Below are 22,380 nucleotides of genomic sequence, written 5' to 3'. Positions count from 1 at the left end.
GGAATAACAGGCAGTGAACATATTCTTGTCCTTTTAACTACTGCTGTTAAAAATCCACCCAGAACAGGTTACCAGCGTGGAGGATGGAATTTGTTTCTAACAATGACTATGAAAATAGTGTCTCCAATTAACTAACTTCGTTCTAGGAGAAAATTGGACACTTGCAGCTTTCTTCACTTCTGTTTTCATACATGAGCAAACACTCCATTACTTTGGAATCCTCTGTGTAATTCTTTGCTTGAAAACAGGACTGGAATTTGACCAGAATCAATCAGATATTACAAACCAGCATGAAATTCTTTTAAAATGGACCTTCTGCTGTGGTGGAACTGTTATGAAGAAGGGCCATTAAGTGAAGGGAGATGTTGAAATACACCAGGCATGATTTATTGAGAAAGTTTGTTTTATTGATTTACAGGTCACACCTACCCCTTCATTAAAAAAGCTCTTTGTTAACTTAAAACATTAGCAGAGCCAAAGTATAATATACATATTTAGAAACTTCCCAACCCATCCCCAAGTACCAGTCTCTCTTGTTCTCCTCTCCTGTTTGAACACTTCCTTATTGCTCAGTATATTTTATCAGCCAGAAAATGGAAACACAACATCCCTTCTGCTCTGAGAGATCCTGGGTTTTGAACATTAATGCAAGGCTTTTCCATGCTTCAGTAAAGCAAGGATTCAGTGAGATTTTTAATGGGTTGGAAAAAGGAAAATACCTGAAAAGGTTTTACATGAGACTTTTTTAAGGGTGGAAAAGATAGATATTATAGAAATAAAGGTTTTGATAACATAGTTGAATACAAATTTACCTTCATTCAGCCCTTTCCAGGTACGTGGGAACTGAACAATCTACAGCAGCATCATGACAAAGTGCAGCTCCTTACAGGACAGTTTATACAGCTTTATTACTAACAGAATAATGGTCAGGTCAAGTATGTTCCCTTCAAGTTACTGCTGAGTTGTAACTAATTAAGAGAATTTTACTCACCCTTTACTACACACCTCCAACCCACCTGCACATAAACACATGTCTGGAACTTGCAGAGCCAGTCAGGTTTTGAATATATGGCCCCAGAAGCAAGACAGCTGATCATCCAGGTATGTAGTGTGCTGGGCAAATTTGCTTTACAATACATTCTCATTTAAATACAGGCACTGCAGATTCTTACAGCTCTTTATAGGTGAGGAACACTCATTCTCGGCTTTCATAATTTTTAATTAAAGTTTGCTATTCTGCTGGAATTGGGACACCAAGGCAAGCACCTGCTCCGAGGCTTTGATGTGTTTGCTGCCCAGGTAAGCTGCACTGTTGCTGGCTGTGTCCTCCAGGAAATACCTGTAGTTGACCATCATGCCACAGGAAGCCCCAATGCCCCGAGGGCTCAAGTCCCCCATCCAGTTTATCCGCCACAGCACGGAGCCGTTCTGCAGGTGGAAGTTTGCTACTGGATTCAGGGCATAGCCACGGTGCTTCTCTCCATACAAGTACCAGGCACAGAGTCTCATCAGTGGGGGATGCAGCACCTCAACCAATTTATCTGATCTCACCCACTCGTTGTTGTTCAAGAGTTTCTTCAGGGTCTCGGTGGAAGAGTCTCCCGTGATGGTGGAGATTTCTTGCCATTCGGCCTCTGTAAAAAGTTCGTTTCTTCCCTGCTCTTTTGTCTGAGGGGAGAGGAGGCCAACAAGCCATTTGGTGAATCCTGGGATAGGTGAAAGAGTAGAAAAAACTTTTATCTGAGGAAGTTCTTTCTGCAGACAAAAGGAGAGAAAAAAAAAATAAAAAATTCATGAGTTTTGTCAGGATCGACACGGGGAAGTTTGAGTGAAAGAACAGCTGAGAGCCTTTACTTCATGTCAAGGGAAAACCAGGCATTCTGAGAAGGAACTGATCCACACAGACACAAAAATGAGGGAAAAAGCACCTGCAAGTACCAGGTTAGTGACTAGAAAGCACTCAGAGCACAAAGAAAACTTTAGCACTGACTGAATTACAGTCCTCACACACAATCTTTATAAAGTACTTATGCAGTACTTACCAACCCTGAGCTCTGGTATCATTTTATAGGCAGGAGTAAACAAATAGAATCACAGGCCATAAAGAATTTATTCTGAGGAATATTTTTTTTAAATAAACATACAAATTTTTAGAACCTTTTGAATGCCATTTCTTTTTTATATGTAACTATTTTGTTTTAAAATCAAGGGCAGTTTACTACTTCAGTCTACTGTAAAATGAGGAGAGGTAGTATTTTTAGATTTTTATGGAAAGAAGCATTTTCTGAAATTTTGAATGAAGTTCTCCATACTTTTCATGACAATCCTTAAAATAGCAAGACAAGAGATACATACTTGCAGTAAAAAAAAAAAAAAAAAATTCACACAGTTCTTGTTGTAACAAAGCAAACCTTCTCTACCCCTCCTAATTTATGATTAAAACCTGTTAACTACGTAATCATATGAAGCAAAATATACACAGGGAAAGCTGTGTGTTAGATTTGGGGCACATCAACGTGAAGAATATGCTGCCACTTGGAACACTTGGCATTAACAAAAATTACATCAGCACTTGGAATTAACAAAAATGACACTAATCAACCCTTCTGAAGGAGTGGGGGGCAAAGGAACAGAGGGAAGGCAGAGCTGAACTGAAACCACCACAGTGTTGGTTTAATTACTGCTCAGGCAGGAGGACGTGGTGAGAACCAAGACATTCATCAATATTACAGAGGCATCTTAATGTCAACAGAAAATTGTCTTTAAATGACTACAAATTGCACTTGTTGTGCTTTGAGGATTACTGAGGTAAGCATTAAAAAGCCATCAGGGTTCAGATGGTGCCTGCTCAGCTCGTTAATGGTTCTGGCAGGAACAGGTTGTCTGAGCTGCTCCTGCACCGTGCCATCCTCAGGTACCCTGTGCTCACATGGATGCTCCACCAGGATGCAGAGCCAGGGAATTCTGCTCCAGGAAAATGTAGGAGCCAGGGAATGCTGGCCTGGTTCACCTCGGGCTGGAGACAAGCACCTTTCCCAACAACTTCCACAGCTGATATTCACACCCTGAGCTGAAGCTCTGCTATACAGGCTATGTAAGCTAAAGAATCCTTTTGGGACCAGGCAGCAACAAGAAAAGCAGATCAAGTTACAAAGAAACATCCCATTTTATCTCCTCAAAGAACCAAATAAAGGAGAAAAGCAATCTATTTCCTAAAAACACTCATTTCTGTATCTTATTGAACAAATCAGAACACCCAGGAGATCCTGACTGGGTCAACAGTCCCAGCTGTTACAGCTTCCACAGTCAGGGAGTGCAGTACCAGGAAAGCAGTAAAAACCAGGAAAAAAGAAACTCTTTTCAAGTTTCCACTAAAGGACATGATGATATTTTATTTTTAAGAGTAATTCTGAAGCTGATGTCCTTAACATGAGCTGTGATATAGAACCATCAGGTTTCCTCACCTGTGTATTTCATAAAATAAAAAAAAAAGTTCATTTATGGACATCTCTTATACATCTTCCTACAATTTTAGGGAATACAACATTTATAAAAACCCAAGTTTATTAGGGTTGTGCTCTTACTGCAGATCATGGCTACAAAAGGCACAGACACAGAAAGTATGTTTTAATTAAAAGAATGTTTCTTGGAGTAGACAGTTTAGACTCTTTAGAAAAAGTTTTTCCTTTGCTTTTGAAAAAGAGTAATGACACAGTAAATTAAAAAAAATATATCTGGAGGCAGAAAAAGGGAAAAAATAAGAACAGAATAAAGCAACTCCACAGACTTCAAACACCTTTTCCTTCCCAGCTCTGTGCTAAATGCTTCCCCATGGATATAAACATTATTTATCCACAAATCAACTCAAAATAACTTTATAAAATTTTAATACAGAATCAAATGCACTCACTACATCTTCCTCTGGTCAACTTTTGTTCACCTCCCTGTTTCTCAATCAAGAAGCACACCTAATCATCACCTCTGGAAGCCACTTTTCTTTCAAGCAGCAGGATTTTCATCAGCCCTGCAGAGAGCTCTGCCCAGGGAGCCTTTTGTCAGCTACACCACCCTGCACTCAACACTGCTACACAAAACCAGGGATCTCCTGGAGAAGGAGGAAGGAGAAAGGTGGCACAGAAGCAAGTTTTTAAAGGCCACTTCTAAACTTGAAGGTATTTGTTCCTGGAGAAAAAGCTGACGGCTTTCAGGTCTTTCGAGGCAGTAAAGGAACAGCGTCACCTTCACCGCTCCCTCAGCGCCCTGAGGGCTGAGCTGTGGTGGCTCTGCTGGGACTGGACACAGCTGAGCTGCTGAGACACTTTGCTGTCTCACAATGTCACCTCCTGCATGTCAGCTGGAAGAATTTCTGCCCAGAAGGGAGGCCACAACCGCCTTCTGAAGATTCAATGACCCAGGAGCCTCCTGCCTGTCCACACAGTAATGATGGATGAGATCTCAGTAACCCCCTCAGACGTGATGGATCTGCAAAGGAACCTCGGGGCCCAGAAACACAAACCCATCATCTGTAATGAGAAGTGCCCTTTTCATGGCCCATCCTGCAGCAGCAGCCAGCTCCCCTCAAAGAGACTGGTCTTCAAAATGGGGGTTCACTCTTCCATGCCTTCATTTCTGTTGTGCCTTAAAGTTCCTCTTCGTTTCATAAAACAGAGAGCACAAGACAGAGTAAACTTTTACTCTGGGTAAAAGTTTTCAAATTAATGATCTATCATGACAAATCCTCCATGTGCTGCAGGAGGGACTACAGATGTTACTGTTGTGCAGTGGGGATAAAAAAGGGGGGAAAAAAATCACAGAAAAGAGAGAAAAATTGTTAGAGGCTATTTCCTCTAGGCAAGGATTCAAGGAATACAGAATGTGTTTCTTTTTGACCCAAAGATGGGATTACACTCCTTAAAGGTTTGCCTTTTTTTCCCTAACTATATCACTTATCCTATAAAAGACAGTGCCTTTGAGAACACACTGCTTAGGTCCCTTTCATGATTTCTTCACAGATATTTAGGGTTAAAACCTGAGAGGGGAAGAAGGAAGGTGATGCTGAAATTTGAGAAGCAGAAATTCTTCTTTCAGGTCAAAGATAAACTGATTGGACCGAGAGAAAAGGCTGCTTAGCACACAGAGGAGTCTGGATCTCTTCTATACTCTCTCTGCTAAGAAAGCAGTGCTTGAAAATACAATTTGGCCACTGAACAGAGCTCACAAACTGAGTTTTCCACACAGGAGCTGAGCTTTGTCCATGGCTCCCATAAAGCAACAATCCCAATCTCATCTCCCAGCTTTGCACAGCCCAGAGGGCACCTGAGCACCACTCACAGTGACAAAAGTGAGAATGAATGATTTCCCCCCATATCTGTGTGTCAATAATAACCACTGCAGAGCTCCTAATTCAACAACTGACACTGAATCCTGAGGGTGTTGACTCCTCTTCGTTCCTCATCACTTTAGGGAGCGACACGTTCAGCAAGACAACCCAAAATATTTCACAGGAAGACAGCAGCTCCTCCTTTATTGATAAATACAAATTGGGAAATTGTGCACATCTTTTAACTTCTTAGGAGAGGTGAGACATGGGAAAGTGACCCCATTCTGAAGCTGTAGAACAAACTACCACATATCTGATAAATGCTTGAGTTTAGGAGCTTATCTGGGGCGGACATTTCTTGTGGCAAAATAAATAAATGCAGCAGAGTGTGCACATTTATGTTGTTGCTAAATTGATGTGCTAATTTCTAAGGCTATTGTGGAAATCCATTAATGTTTACTTTCCTGTCAGAAATCCACACACCATTAAGTAACAGCTGCTAATTGTGGTTTGGGGTAGATTTCTGTGTTTGATTGTCTTTCATCCTAGGCCTTTTTCCCATTGCAGAAGAGCACAGATTTCTCCTGTTATCCATATCTCATCTGAAACTGTCTTGCACTCCGAAAGCTGTAGTCCAAGGTCACATTTTTCATCAATGAAAGCAAAGCCTGTTTTGGAAATGATGATCTCCCCAGGTCACCTAGATCAAATTAAGGTAGCAATTATCAGCAGCCCAAGCAGAAAGCTAAAATCTGCCACCAATTGTTAAGCATTCTATTGAGTCACACAGCAGCTATCAGTTTTCTCCCCCAAATGCCACAGGCTATAAAATCTTAAGCAGTTTTCTCAAAGGCTTCACCACAGTTATCTGTGCCTGTCATCTGCAGACTGAATTGCCATGATGTACCTTCTGCAGAGCTCCAGAGTGTTTAGAGTGGCTATAAACACATTCTGAATTAAATGTCTGCCTAATGAGCAATCTATCTGTCTCCACCTTCACCAGCACCCCTCTGCCCGCTAGAAACAATCTGCCTGCTCCTCTCCCAGCACCCACTTTGGGGTTGCTTCGTTTGTTTTCTTGTAGCTGCCTGAAATAAGTTTCAAAATCCAATTTGTTTCTGGGAACAATACAGGCTTGAATTTTAGAAACACCAGAGATTATTTTTGTTGTCTGCTCCCTGCTTTATATACATTAATATAACCAAGGGAGCACACAGAATGCCTACACAGCCAACTCTCAAGATCTGTACAGGCAGAACTGGGACCAAAGTGGTATCAGCGGATTGATGAACTCATCCCAAAATAATACAAACAGGATACGCTCAGACAACAACAGAAGCCTGTATATAAAACCCTTCTGTATTATCTGTGTAGCAAACTTTTGTCAAGAAACTACCAAGAAAAGAGCAATCTGCTCCTGAGAGCAGCACACTTTCTCCCAGGATGCCCTTTGTATGAGACAGCAGCTCCACCCCTCGGGTCCTGCTCTGATGTCCAGTGTATCCCTCCCCTTTACACAAACACAGGTAACAACACCTGTGGCAAATTCCAAATCATCATGTCCAGGTAGAGGTTAAGGATTCAAACTGCAAACTGTGCACATTTAAAGAGAGGAAACAGAGGACCCATTTCAACATCATCCCTCCTGCATCTGCTTAAATTAATAAGAGACCCAAAAGCAGGGGCATTAACTTGTACACAGTGCCCTAAACTAACAGTGCTCAACACTAGAGGTTGAAATCCTTCCCAGAGCCTCCACTGCTGCAGTTTCCCCAATAATCCTAATAAAAACCCATTTGCAAGGACTACTTTCACCAGGGAACCAGTAGGTGACATTCTGTGAAGGTGAGAAGTGCTGCCCTACACCTCTTCATGTGACCACCTCAGGCAAATTAGTAAGATTTCTAAAAAATTAAACTGTATTTTAATTGTCCGTTATTCAGATTTTAAGGAAGAGGGTGCTAACTGAATTCACAGCCATAATTCTGTAGTTAAGATAGATGGTTAACATTGTTAGATCAATGTTTCAGTACAGTTTTTTAACATTCTTGTCAAATGAAGGCTTCAGTGGTGGAAGCAGAGTGGCTGTTAACACACTTCTAACTTGTGCATGTCTTTTCCTGACCTAATGATACACATTCATGACTAGGCCAATCTCCAGTTTTCCTTATGAAGAGATCTCAGGTTTGAGGTTACAATGGGACTCAGAAGTGTCAGAGCTGGTTACGCTGAGGCAAAGTCAGATAAAGGATTTTTACTAGAGAATAAAAGAAATTATAAGAGTTTACAAAGCCTTGGGAAAAACGAATCCAATAGAATTCTGCAGATCAAACAGATGTCTACAAAAGTTAACTCAACTGGCAAGTTATAATAGTGTATTAATCATCAACAATTCAAACACAACAGGAAACAAAATCCTCAACTCCTTCAAATGATTTCCTTTTCCCAAAGCATTTTATTAGCAGTTAAATTAAAGACAGTCTCAACTTCTGTAACCTGGAACACTTGGTGATTTAGCAGTACTTTAAAATGAGATTTGTTTATTGTAAAGCCATGAAAAGGTTACATAAAAAATCCTCTTCCTATCAGAGACTTCAAACCAATCCATTTTTGCAGAGGCTCCTGGAAGCTTCCTTAATGAGATGCAATTTTTGACCCAGGGCTTTTTTTGCTGAGGCTGTATTGTTTCAGCTGCTGCCACCCAGTCCACTCAGCACTCCTGCCACACCATTTGTCCCTTTTAAAGCCCCTGTAATGCTGCTCCAAAGAATTATGTCCAGCCTGAAAATACAGACAACCTTGGGAAGTCCTTTGCTTCCACCTGACCAGAGAGAAAGAGAGCACATGTGTGCAATTAATTCACTGAAGTAGGACTCCCAGAGTTTTGGGAGACAGGTAAAACAGGCTGCCAAGAGTATTACTCATCATATTCTCCACCTTTGGCCTTCACTTTGTAGTAATTTCACAGGGAAAGCATTTGGAAACTGTAAATCCACAGGGCTTGTCTCCTCTGAGGGGAGAAATCCACTGAGATGGAAGGCACAACATTTCCAGCTAAAGCTCAGCAAGGAGGAGTTATAGAAGGGCATCAGATAATTCTGTAACTACAGTACAGTGATTTAGGGTCACTGCACAGATGTAAAACACGGAATGGGAAATGGTTCTTGCAGAATTCAAGACAACAAATTCAAGAGCAATACTTTGGGATGAAGAGGGAGAAAGCACAGAGTGGGAAGAAGAGACAAGAAGAAAACATTAACATCCTCAAAGAGTGGAAGAAAAATTACTAGAGAACCATGTCCATCATGGATAAACACTCCTGGATTATCCTTTGTATTTTCTTCAGCCCTACAGAATGTATTTAAATCATCTCAGCCAAAGCGTTTCCTCTTCACTGCGTGTTTAATGAAGAGGGGTTGGATTTTACAGCACTGAAATGCAGAAATTTTGTCATAAGTATAAATAAGAAACACATTCTTCTGCTGGACACACCAAATTTTAGAACTTGCATTAGGTTATCTCAGTATGGTGTGTCTGTTTGCCCTCATAACTCACTTAGAACTTTGCAAGTGTTGCAAGCAATTAGTGATGGGCAGATATGATGGTAATAGGGTTATTTTATGAGAGCAACTCAATTATGCAGAAATTATTTTCCAGATCTGAAAGCAGATAACTGCATGAATTTATTCCAATTTCCCCTCAGTCAAGATCAGACAGATGGCATGGCCTAATTATACCTGGACTACTGCACTTTCAACAATTAATCTAAAAGCCATTCCAAATGCAAGAAGCAACAAAATTCAGCCAAAATGGCCATTAAAAATAAAATAAAATAAAAAACTTCAGGGCAGCCAGCTATGATTCAGCAGTTAACTAATCAATCATTTTGTAGCAGTAGAAATCTGGAGCATCCACTTGGAAGTTATTTCTGTAAGTAGAACCGAAGTTCTACATCGCTGACAGTTTTCCAAACATCATTACTAATCTAGATGTGGAACAATAAATATAAACAAAAAAATTGATCATTACTTTTAAGTGGTAGGTTTGTTAGTAATTCAAGTAGTAAAGAGTATTAAATAAAATCATGTACTCAATGCACAAATGTGACTGTCTCTTCCACACCACTCTATGAATTTTCATTCCTTTCTCAAGTTGCTTGGAAGAAGGTTCTACAAGAACTATTAAAATTATTAACATCACACCCACCTGCAGCTCCTTGACCACTCTCTTGATGAGGTAGTTCCCGAGATCCACCCCCTGCAGCCCCTGCTGAGTCAAACTGATGGAGTAGAAAATGGCTGTCGAGATTTTCTCTGCATCTTCTGTTTCTAAAGGAGGCACTTCTTTCACTATGGCCTGGGAAAAGTGGAATTGGAAAGGAAAGTTATTAATACTTATTATCATCATTATGGGGAGGAAGTCTTTCTTTTAACTTTTAAATGTATTAACACTTTTCCCCACTCTTTTATTCATTACCCTCTGTGAGAAACAATAAGAATCTAATGAAAAAGAAGAAAGAAGAGTTGTTTATCCATTAGTAAGTGCAGCAAAAAAAAATTTCAGAAGTAATTGCAACCACTTTGGAGTTTTAATCTCATTTGCTCCATTTTCTTATATATTTCTTATCTTTTCCCATTCTTCTTCCACTTGAGCAACCCCCCTAAATGTCAACTTACATAATATAGCTACATATACAGAATATCCCTGCAATTTTTACAATTCTCTGGTCTCTTAAAAAGATGAAGCAAAGCCGAATACTGACAAATTATAAGGAATTTTAAAAGAAGCACACTGCAATTTGAGCACTCTGCTGTGCACTAAATGCAGCAGTGACTGTACCTGGATGTTGTTGGAGATGTCACTGGTTAGAGCCACATGCAGCACTATCAGTGGTTCCCCTGGGATTGCACAGTGGGAAAAGAAGTAGCATCTTCTATAGGCCCCAACTCGACGCTTCATATCGACCCAGTTCCTCACAGGATGCACAGCTTCAGAACTCAAGGAGAGAAGAAAAGGAAAATGATTATTATTTTTTCAAAATACAGGTCAGCTGCCAACCCTACCAAGCTCCTCAGTTTTCCCCACTGATGTCAGGGACAAAACTCTCCAGTCAAAAAAGGAGAATCAGGCTGTAAGTGAGTAAAGTGAAATTCATCAGCAAACTGACAAACTAGATGGTAAAGGCAGATTGCACACCCACTCTTCTGTGTGTTTGCCAGATTACCTTGAAGATTAATTATTACTAATTATTTTTATTTTGAACATTTACCTGGTATGCAAGGTCTCTTTCCTCTGCCTCCTCAACATTTAAGTCACATACTTTCAGAACCCTTGAGAGATTCAGTTTTCTTCAAGCTTTTTATATAACAAAGTGGCACAACAGCATAACTTGAGTTCTGTCATTTGCAACTTCATCACAACTTTGACAGAAATTCAGAAGTAAATGTTCTAGAGCACATTATATAAACCCCAAGGTTCTCTCTTCACACAAAGTTCACAGGTTATCCTGTGCACCTCCCCAGTTCCAGCCAGGTAGGGGAACATCACTGGATTAGAAGTAAAAAATGCTCCTGAGTGTTGGGTTCCACGAGGTTTAAATGTGGTGCTGGTGCAGCCTGAGGAGAGAAGGGGGCCCATGGAAGCAGCAGCTGCTGTAGCACCTGAATTTGGGTTTGTAGGAAAACAGCAGCACCTCTGGGAACATGGAAAGAGTAACTGGGAAAGCTGGAAAAAAATCACAGCAGTCCACAAGGGCAGTGCGTGAACTAAAGGACAAATTATGGGACAAATGATCCCCTTTGCTCTTCTTTAATTCAGTTTTTAAATGTGTGTCTTCAGAGTGTTAAATGAAAATATCCCATTGTTATACTTTGCCTGTTGTTCAGTATTGAAAAGCAGAGTCTTGCAAACGGTGGATCTGTGCAGTCCCAAGCATTTCATCACCTCTCCATAAACGAGTCTTACAAACCTTTAGCACTTACTCACTAATTTTCTGGAGTACTTCACAAGGTGACTGCCAAGTGACCCTTTCCAGGTTCAGGAATCCTGCGCAGAACCACTCTGAGAGCATGTTCTTCAGAACTCCATTCATTTCCTGCAAACAGAAGCAAGCTGGAATTAAATAAGCAAGGTAGAACACAGGAAAGGGAGTAAAGATAAACTTGACTGAGTTAAACTACAACACTGGGAAGTTAAGCTAGTTCAGCTTTCCTCATCCAGGACTGGACCAAGGAAAATGCTTAAAGACAATTTCTACAGTTAACTACATGGAATTTAGAATATTGTTTGTGGGGAATTACAACCCAAGTCAACAGCATTTATAAAGAATAAAAACAATAGGGCAGCGTGGAGGCCAAAGGTTAGAACAGCCCCAGCTGGAAGGGACCCACTGCCCTTCATAATCCAGCTACAGCTGGGCATGGAGCACCAGGAGAAGGGGGAATGGGCTTAGGCAGGTTTAGATTGGATATCAGGAAAAAATTCTTTACCATAAGGGCAGTGAGGCCCTGGCACAGGTTGACCAGCGGAGCTGTGGCTGCCCCATCCCTGGAAGGGTTCAAGGCCAGGTTGAACAGGGCTTGGAGCAGCCTGGGCTGGTGGAAGGTGTCCCTGCCCATGGCAGGGGGTGGAAGGAGATGGGCTTTCAGTTCCTTTCCAACCCAAACCATTGTAAAATTCCATGATTCCATGTTAACCAAATTTCTTGGTTCAGAAAGACATAAAAAATTATACTATCCAAAACTGTGTTTAACTCAGCCATCTAAGAAAAAGTCTGAGTTGTGTTTAAAATCACAATATACACTACATTTCCAAAAGGTTTTACTCCAACAAGGACAGTCCCAAGTTTAGATCCCTTATTTCATAGACTTAGTGGTACTTTCTCTTATTTTGTAAATGTAGTGGTAAGTAAATTCTTATTTTCATTTCAGAGGCCTTTCTAGTCATAAAAATTACACCTCCAATACTTCATTGAAAAGAAATCACACAGTCATTATTCAGCATCCCAATTTTAAATTTGAGCAACAAGACGTACTCAGATTAGTATTTCAAATTACCAGCTATACTTCAATTTCTATTAGCCAAGTAAAATAAACTGTGATTATTTTTTCTCATTCTGTGTTCTTGCTACAAGACAGCAAATTACAGGCTTTTTAATCTTCCCTATTTATTGGGCAACAAATGGGAGAACTCTGATGAAAACCTACAATTAATTTTGGTTTTTTTTTAGTAAGAAAAACTGCCTCTCTGATGAGGAAACTGCTGCAATTTCCCTCTCAAACTACTAAATAAAAAAGCCCTCACATGAGTTGAGCTTTTCCTTGGTTTTGGGTTTTAACCTGCTGTGTTTCATTTGGGACTCACAGATCTAGTCCAAGCGTTCCAAGGTGTCTTTAGTGGTGGGAGGGTTTGGTTGGGGTTTTTTTGTTTATTTTGAGTGAGGTTTGGGGTTTTTTTCCTACTGTCCCCCACCCCTCTGCCCCCAAATTAGCTTCAAAATATACACAGAGAATATCCCTGGTGAGCTACTGAGACAAATCCCATCAGAAAATCAGGATTCAGGAGTTAGACATGAATTAAAGGGGACTGTTTTCTGCTTCTTTATTGCTGATAGTAATTACTGCAGTGATAATGGTAATGCTGAAAACTCCCCTGGCTCTTGTGTTCTATATTATTTCATGTCTTATTCCTAAAAAAAATGAAAATCATTATTTCCTTCCCCCCCCTCCTATTTCTGCTCATTTAGACAATGAGTAAAGCATGCACAAGCATTTTCAAGTGACTTAATCACCTGTATATATTTTACTGTAATCTCTTGAATAAACACCAAATAGAAATGTTTCACCCACTCATATCTAACAGTCCAAGTTGTTTCTTCTGCTGAGGAAATAGGAAAATATTTCATATTTACAACACAGCAATGGGCAATCCTGGTTTTAATAGGTCTTTCAAAATGCAAAATAAAAACTAAGGACTAAGAAATATTTCAGACAGTTTGGGCCAAACCAAAATCCCAGTAGGTCATACAATGCATCCTGTAATTTTCCTCCAGCATCAGGAAGATCCATTTAATTTTATGTCCACATTTCCTTGTCAGTGCAGATACAAACCTGCAGAAGTTGTAAAAGTCTTGTTGCACACTTGTTTTTATGTCTGTTAGAATTTCAATCAAATCTACACTAATGAAATGGCTACACAGGACTTCAGAGAGGCAAACTCCAAACATTTTTTAAATAGAAGAACTTTTAACAATGACTGTATTTCTTTTTTTTTTCCAGCAGACCAACACTAGACCAAGATTACAGATACACTCCAACTACTGCTTAATTACGGAAGCAGGTGTATTTATAAATCACCTTGACAAAAATGCTCCATTTTTCATTATCTTTTTGCCAGCAGCCTGAACTTTCCACTGACTTTTTCTAAATCATAGGGAAAGATGAAGAATATTTCGAAAGCAATCGCTGCATGATTTGCTACCTGAAATAATAATGTTGTGAATTTTTCACCGGGGTCATATTTCAGGTGCTGAAATGTGAGTAAGCAAGCAAAATATAAAACATCTCAGGAGGAAAACGCTGGCACAGAGAAAGTAAAGCATTGCAGGAGAGAGGGCTCTGAATAGTAAAAGAACTGCACTCAGGAAACAGATTGGCAGCAAATTTTCCCTCTGTGCACTGCAAGGGCTGATCAGAAATTCAACTTGTTGGACGGTGGAAAACGAGCCTGCCCTGGGATGGAAGGAAGGAACAGGACAAATGAAAAGAACATAAGAGAATGAGGATAAAAATTCAAACAGCATCATGAAAAAGAATCAGGCCCAGCTTCACTGAAATTTAACTTTTTAAACAGTGTGTGATGTGCCAGTACTTTTTTTCTAAACAGTCCTCCTAATGCTATCCATGAGGATTGTGATGGTAATAATTGATTTATGTATTTAACAGATTAAAAAATCCACCTCTGGGACAGATTATGAAGACAACTTTCTCCTCATATGTCGTGTATGAATTGTTGGTGGACTCTTTGGAAGAAAGGCTGTAGAGCTTCAACAGTACAGTTAACCACTAAATTTTTTCCCTCTGATTATCAAGAGACTTGTGTCAAGACATTCATCATCTTTCCCAATCCACACAGGACATTCACTACATCATAACAACCTGTCACTGGATGCCCATAATTTTTCTGTCTCACTCTGGGTGATGATTCTGCCCTCAAATAACCAACTTATATATAAACTAAAACTTACATGCAGCACATTCCTTCTCTTTGCACAATCCATCATGTGAAGGATTTCCAATGCATTGTTCAGGGATTATTTTAAGATCTAAGGGATTCTGGCAGTAAGGCAGACAGCATTCTTTTCAATTTCTTACAACTCAGCTTTTTCAGCCCAATTTGGACCCTGACAGCTGGGACACTGATGTGGACACTGCTCAAATAGCTCAGTGACTTCAGTGCTCAGAATCTTTCCCAAGACTAATAATGACACATTTTGGAGAGCAGTGCAGCTGGACACGTGTCACAGCACATACAATCAAAGTAAGTTACATATTTCCCTGTCTTCATTTACTTTTAACATCAATTCAAGTTAAAAAGTGATTGATGGGAGACAACTGAGGCCATTATGAAGATGTGTTTTCTTAGGAGTAACTCAAGACAGTTTGCAGTGCATCATTTATTTGGTTAATGATTCAGGAACAATGAAACCAGTGGAGAAACAATCAGCAGTTAATTTGCATCTCCTTGGTTTCAAGTAATACCTTTAGAAATTTAGGCAAGAATTGATCACATATAACAATAATATAGTGACTCCTGACGTGTTAACACCCATGCCAAGTTTCAGAGCTTTCTCATAGTTTTTTTTGTCTCTATCCTGCAGTCAGGGAAACCAGCTGAACCAAGACACTGTCCACTGCAAGAACCCAAAATATATGTTGCATCACTAGAAAGGTTCTTTACTCAAGACTGAACTTCTTTATTAAAAAAGAGAAAGAAAGAAAAAAACATTAACAATCCCACCCCAAATTTAGAGCCTGAATATTCTGCCATAGACTCCTCTGTGTTCTTGACACACAGTCTCAAACAGGTAATAGTGTCTCACACCTACAGCTTTAGGTACCAAATTCAGTATTTGTGCCCTCACACTCCTTCTTCACAAGCCACTTGTCAGTCAACACCTCCTGGGGGTTTTTTGCTCCCTTGGGTGCTCGTAGTTATTCTGCCTCTTACTTGTAATAGAAGCAAATAGGTTTTAAAGTCTGACCAAGACACTTATTTCAGAAGCAACAGGTAACACCTTTCCCAGACACACTAGCAGGAACATGGGAATAGCACATAGTTCTAGGCCTTGGTTTGATGTGGAAAACGATGAGAATGACCAAAGTGAAACTCCAGACTGAAAAGAGAGTATCCAGAGTAAATCCTTACAGCAAATATGGTCACAAACAAACCCAATGCAAACCAGTTCTGGGTTAATCTTTCCTGGCTTATGTGCTGTTTATCATCAACTCCTGTTTCTAGACTACATCACATCTGAAAAATAAAACTGATCAACAAGCACAAAGCTGACCACAGGAACGGAAATGTAGAACTGAGCCCAGTCATCTGATGAACCCAAACATTTAAAAATAATACTTTGAGAAGACATAACAGAATGCCTGTGACAGCCTTTTATTGACGCTTTAACTTTGCAGACAATATTTTCCTACTTTCAAATGTCTTTGGTATGTTTCTGTGTTATTTGACACATGTACATTCAGCTGGTTTACATATTTTTACCCTGCTAATTTTGCAAACTCAGTCTGGTTTTACTTAAGATGATCCAACTGGATGTGGAATCTCACCAAAGCTGTTGCTGCTTCGGTTATGTGATGACTGTGGTTAATTCACAGAACTGATATCAAGAACATCGTTTTCTTGTCAGACCTGATTTGGATCTGAATACTGGCAAATAACTAATGGTCATTGCATCTGACTGACTTGCTGTCTCTTTTCATGGCCCTCCAGGAAGTCCTGTCAGCTCCTGCCACTGTCACGTCCTACAGCAGTCCTTCCTCCACATCCACATCCACGTCACCCCACTGCACCACGGAACCACCGGGGATGTTCCACTTCACCTCTGCCTTCACACTCCTGAGCCAAATCGTGGCAACTCCTTTCTCCTGCTGATATGCCTCACCTTTAGCACGACACGGTGCTGTGTCACTCGTGGCCCTGGAACGGACTCAGGACTGAGGCCAGGACCGAGTGAGCTCCTGGCACGGCTTGGCAGCCCCAGTGTTGAGCTGCTCTGCATCAGTGCGGCACTTCCTCACTGCCCACAGCAGCCTCCCACTGCCACTCCGGAAAGCAAGCCCATTGCTTCACCCCACGGGCCACTCCCTTCCCCAACGTCAGCACAGGCAGCTCTCGCTGGTGCCATGGCTGTAGGAAAGGTTTCACTCGTGTCCCAAAACAGAACCACAGAATCAGTTCGGTGGGAAATGAGCTCTGGGGTCATCGAGTCCAACCTGGGACCGATCCCCACCTTGTCAACTGGACCAGAGCACTGAGTGCCACGTCCAGTCCTTCCTTAAACTCCTCCAGGGATGGGGACTCCACCACCTCCATAGGCAGCCACTTCCAATATTTAATCACCTGGTGTCCACCTTAAACCTCCCCTGATGCAGCTTGAGGCTGTTTCCTCTCCTCCTGTCCCTTGTTCTCTGGGAGCAGAGCCGACCCCCCGGCTCCCCCCTCCTGTCAGGGAGTTGCAGAGAGCAAGAAGATCCCCTGAGCCTCCTTTTCTCCAGGTTGAGCCCCCTCAGCTGCTTCTCACAGGACCTGCGCCTCCAGACCCTTCCCCATCTCCACTGTCCTTCCCCGGACCCACTGCAGCCCCTGAACGTCCCTCTTGAATTGAAGGGCTCATGGACACCCCAACATCGAATCGGCTTCACGGCACACTGTCCATCCCAATGTGGCTTCAGCAGCAGCACCACGAGTAGGAAGCCCCAAACCACATCCCTCCCTTCCTTCAGAGCCGCCCACCCCCATCCCTGCCCTCACCTTGACGTGAGGCCCATCCACCGCCTTGCTCGCCAGCCCCTCCACCAGGTCGCCCCGGAGCTCCACGAGGAAGCGCAGCCCGCCCTCGAGGCGCCCCAGGTGCTGGAAGAGCCCGCGGTACTGGGGGTTCAGGTAGTACCGCAGCCGGTCCTCGGCCTGCAGCAGCGCCCCGGGCTCCCTGCGCTGCTCCCGGGCCTGCAGCACCTTCCCGGCGGCCTCGGCCACCCGCCCGTGCTCCACGCCGAAGTCTCGGGCCAGGCGGGTGAGGAGCTCTGCGCGGGGCGGCCCGGGCGGCAGCGCGCGGTAGAACCGCACGAACTCCGCGCCGCGCAGCTCCGCGGGCGGCGGCGCCTTCTCCTTGGTCTCGTAGGGCGGCAGCGGCGGCACCGAGCGGCGCAGCAGCTCCTCCATGCCCGGGGCGGCCGCGGCCGAGAGGAGCCGCGGGCCCCGCGCTGCCCAGAGCAGCGGGCGCGGGCCCAGGCGCGGGCACAGACGGCTCATCCCTCTCCCAGCCACACACCGGCACCGGCCGCGGCACCGCCCACGGGGCAGCGCTGCGGGCGCTGATTGGGCGGGATGGCGGACTGACAGCGCTGCTCACCAATGGAAAGCGAGCACAGCGTGGCGGGGCCGGGGGTGTGTCGGCCGCCATGTTGAGTGTTGGCACGGGGGTCACCTCACGGCTCCGCCCCGGGGCGGCACCGGCGCGTCCTCAGCGCTCGGAGCTCCCCTGCACCTCAACCTTTCCTCAGAGTTCGCGTTAGAACCGTAGAGTCGTAGTTAACAGTGTAATCGCAGAGCACACAGAGAAATGGGAGGTTCAGGTTGGACATTAGGAGGAATTTCCTCACGCAAAGGGTGATTAGGCATTAGGCTGCCCAGGGAGGTGGTGGAGTCGCTGCTCCTGGAGGTGTTTAAGGAAAGACCGGACCCGGTAGTCAGTGCCACGGTTTAGTTGACAAGGTGGTGATCGGTCACAGGTTGGACTCGATGATCTCAGAGTTCTTTTCCAGCCTAAATGATTCTGTGGTTCTGTGAATCATCAAGGTTGCAAGAGACCTTTAAGACCATTCAGTGCAACCCTCAACCCGGCACTGCCACTGCAACCCCTGAACCACTAAACCACATCATCCCTTCCCCTGAGCATGTGTAGAATTTAATTTGGGTTATTTAACTTGTGTGTAAATCACTAACCAATCCTAATTAGAGGGGCTGTATTTGGAAAGCTTCTAACACTGAATTTCTGCATAGAATGGTATGAAAAGTCTAGCGGCTGTGTTGGATTTGTGGAATACCACCGAGCACCCAGGGAAATAAATAACCAATGTCTCTCTTGTGTAACTATTGTCTTGTTGCACTCTAAGTAATGAACACAGTTTGGTGGACAGCACCCCCATGGCCTTTGGAGATTCTGGCTCCCGGAATTCTGCTGGCTGTCGATCCCAGTGTCCAGCACTGAGGTGCAGGAACCACTGCACAGCCCCAGGGAGCCCAGGCCAGCCCTGCTGGGAGCTGTTTGCTCTGAAATAACTGTGGGAAACCACACAAATTTGGTTGTGTAATTCAAGGTCATGGTCCTGAAAGCGAAGTGCACTTTGGGCCCTGTAGCAAAAACCTTGTCATGAGCACAAAGTCCTTCAAAGTGTGTCAGGACTATTCATGAATGAAGCTAAACATCCACATCCTGCTCCCAGTTCAGCAGTACAAAGCTGTATTTGCCTCCTTTTGACATCCCCTGTGCTCTGTCATTGCTATTGTTATGTACCCATTAAAACAAGAAAAGGGTCAGATTGATGTCAGTGAGATTGGAATTGAGCACCAGCTGTCCTTCAGAAGCACAGGGAATTCAGGATTCTCAACATCTGAAGCAAGAGTTGAGGAGGGAATTGGGCCCTCTCTATCAGTGAAGAGACAAAAACAGAGCACTACCTAATTAAAAATTTTAGAACAATATGTTAGAGCTTCCCAAGGAAAGAGAGGGGAGAAAAAATCTATAAGAGCAGTATAGCCCTGGGGAACTGAGGGTCATACATAACATACCCTTAAGAGAGAGAAAACATGACTGAGAAACATTACAATATATGAAAAACACTCCTTAAAGAACATTTGAATCACATAGGCAATGAATTAAGTTCCAGAAATTCCCTTAACCACTTTATAACTTCATTTTCAGCCAAAGTGAAAGCCTTCAAAGTTGGCTGGTTAGTCCTCCTGCTTCAGCTCTTCAGGAAATGGGCTGTAAAGGTGAGATTCTATCTATGTCAGATTCCCAATGTCTTCAGAGGCAGAGGAAGAGGTAAGAACTTTCACCAAAAACCATGATGATATTTGTATATGCACTGCTTATAGACACAAACATTGCAGTTTTAAATAGGGATGAATTAACCAAGTACAACTTTTTCCATTGGAAAACTAAAGTAAAACATCTTTTAGCAATGCTTCTTAACAAGAGATTGTCAGGCTTGGGGTTTTTTTCAATAAAGGGTAGGTAGAAATTGAACTTTTCCTTCCATATTTATAACAATGATCTTTAATCCACTGTAATCCACCCTAATAAACTTCTTTACCACCCATGATACAAATTTGGTTAACATAAGCCTAAAAATTGTGCTAAAAGTCTCCATGAGCCTAGGTTGTGTTTCTGGCAGTTGTGGTTAGTGCACATCAGCTTCTGGAAACATTAGGACAAAACAGCTGCTTTTGATTCATGAACCAGAAAACCTGGATATGATTATGATTATGCACATCCATATCCACAGCCAGACACATCCATGTCTTTAGTGCCTCAAGACACTCCTGTAACTCCTTCTAAATGAGCTAAATCAGAGCATCAAGGCATTTACAAAAATATTAGTAGAAAGCCTTATGGACCAGTTCAGTCTCTGCATCATTCAGAGATTCCTGGAGGTTTCAAGAAGCCTGAGATTGAGATATTAATACAGGGAGAGTGGTGATGGAAGTTGAAGGCTTACAACCTCCCAGGAAACGGTCAGCATTTCTCAGGATCAATTCCTTTTAAAAATCCTACATAGAAACCACTTCTATTCTTTTCATTCTGACAGCCCTCTCAGATTGGCCTTGGGTAGGATTCTTGCAATAGCAGAGTTCTCTTGCATAACCCACAGGCCATGAAAACAGCTCCCTGTATTGTTCATCGACAAACCCCTCTGTGGTGTAGGTTATAAAGCTTTGTAAAATAAGACATTGCTTTTGAAATCTTCTACTACTCCTTTTCTCTTTCCCCAGGGGAAAACTATTATCTGCTTCAGCTACTGCTTGAAAAATGAAAACACATCTCTGTCTGTCAGGGCCTGGGGGCACTGATATACTTTAGTGGCCCTGACCAGCTTCACCTGGGATCTTCTCTCACACCCTCCATGGGTCCCAGAGCTCTTTTTCAGCTCAGCCTGGAGGGTTTGAGTCCTTTTCTGAGCTGTGCTGGCTGCACATCCTGGTTTCTGTTAGTCCTGATCCTGACTCGTGTTCCTGGTTGGAATTACACCACAGAGTTGCTTGTTGATGTGGACTCCTGGTTGAACTTTGGCTCCTACCTGAGCCTGCCCTGCTCACCTTGCTCAGGTTCAGTGGGGCCATGTTCTAATCCTTGGATCTCTGTTCCCAAGGGAGCAGCCAACCCTTGCTTTGAAAATGAATTTTTTATATTCTTATAAAGTGACATTTTTTTCTCTATTGAAAACTGGATGTTGTTATTAGAAAACTTTGGATTGGAAGAGTCTAATTGCACTTTAGGAATTCTAACTTTTGTCTCCAAGCAAAAAGAGAAGCGTGTACAAGAGGGAAAGTCAATCTGATCCTTTTTTCCCCCCTTTTTAATCTGTTCCTATGTTAAGTAAAAATAAAATACACGTCTTGGATTCTCTGCTCAATAATTCCACTATAATGAAGACAAACTGATTTATGATGGAAGTTAACATAGTTTTTGGGGGTTATTTTGGGGGTTTTTTATGTATTTGCACTTACATGTAGAGTTGCCACATATAGGACAAGAGTCTTAAATGGGGAACTGACTGTGCTGTTATTAAAAAGAATAGCAGGACTTCAGTTAATTCCAAAGGAAACAAGAGGGATCCAGTGATTTGCAGTAAAGTCTGTTTGTGCCTGCATAGTGTTCATCCAAGGGAGATTTGTCAGGAAACATCACTCCCCACCTATCATAAAGGTATCATGGCTATGATTTTATTCTCATAATAAGGTGGTTTATACACAAATTTCCTTTTCCAAGCATAGTTCCCAAACTAATTTTTTTTTTTAACATGTCTACCAGAAAATATTAAAAATATCAATTTGTTCAATTGAAAACCAGCCCTTTTTGGACTGATAAGAGGATAAAAGCTGAGAGGACAAAAGGCCTCTTCTTTTTTTCTCTCAGGAAGGAGCAGTGCCTGTAGAGGCAGAGCATAGTGGGAAGCTGTTGCAAGCTCTAAACACATTTTGTAATACCTTGAAGAAGAGTTTGTAAAATGACTTTAAATGAGGGAATATCCCATTTTGAAGATTTCATAAATCTTGTAAGATATTGGAAAAAGAAACCTTGCTGTAAAAAGCAGGATCTTTTCAGCTTTCACACTGCTTTTCAATTATTCACACTCTCCAGATAAGCAATTCCATGTGGCAATTCTGAGGGTTGTTTTGCTCCAGCTCCCAAAGCTGTGTGTTTAAAATTAGATAGCAAGGTTCCATTGTTAGAGTTGTAGCCAGTGGTTAGCTTTAATCTTCATTTTAGATAAATACAATATTGTTTTACAGAATTATCTGGTTTTAGGCACATGAGGCTTGTACTTGGAGGCTGCAGAATCAATTCTGTGCTTCTCAGCTGCACAATTTTAAGGCCACCTGGGTTCAAGGTTTCATTCCTGATTCTTCAGATCTTCAAGTGCTTGTTTAATTTGCCTGCAATGAGTTTTCTCCAGGTAATGAAATGAAGTACTGAACAGGATAGGTGTCTGTCTTTGAGATCAGATCATCATAATATTTGTTTCAAGTGATTAATCTCT

At 42.2% G+C, this 22,380-nt stretch overlaps 1 protein-coding gene across 1 annotated transcript; it reads right to left on the bottom strand.

The window, feature by feature from the left end:
• Positions 1 to 385: 385 nt before the first annotated feature.
• On the bottom strand, positions 386 to 17,889 carry MLYCD (malonyl-CoA decarboxylase). The gene is made up of 5 exons (XM_050311503.1): positions 17,366 to 17,889; positions 11,302 to 11,414; positions 10,160 to 10,316; positions 9,527 to 9,676; positions 386 to 1,755 (listed from the first exon to the last, which is right to left on the bottom strand). Exons 1-5 carry the CDS (start codon positions 17,864 to 17,866, stop codon positions 1,222 to 1,224), a joined length of 1,455 nt encoding a protein of 484 aa, XP_050167460.1. The 5' UTR covers positions 17,867 to 17,889; the 3' UTR covers positions 386 to 1,221.
• Between the last annotated feature and the right edge of the window lie 4,491 nt (positions 17,890 to 22,380).

Source organism: Myiozetetes cayanensis, unplaced genomic scaffold, assembly GCF_022539395.1.
Source record: "Myiozetetes cayanensis isolate MyiCay16 unplaced genomic scaffold, myiCay2020 scf16, whole genome shotgun sequence".
NCBI lineage: Eukaryota > Metazoa > Chordata > Aves > Passeriformes > Tyrannidae > Myiozetetes > Myiozetetes cayanensis.
The sequence above is the reverse complement of the archived record's forward strand: the minus strand, read 5'-3'. Positions and strand labels throughout refer to the sequence as shown.

Bases quoted from the DNA above. Each gene is read 5' to 3' on its own strand.
- MLYCD (XM_050311503.1), bottom strand. From the start codon at position 17,866: ATGAGCCGTCTGTGCCCGCGCCTGGGCCCGCGCCCGCTGCTCTGGGCA. The intron at 11,415-17,365 runs GTGAGGGCAGGG...TTCTGTTTGCAG, and splicing joins TGGATGGGCCTCACGTCAAG to GAAATGAATGGAGTTCTGAA. The intron at 10,317-11,301 runs GTAAGTGCTAAA...TCTCTCCTTGAG, and splicing joins GTACTCCAGAAAATTAGTGA to TTCTGAAGCTGTGCATCCTG.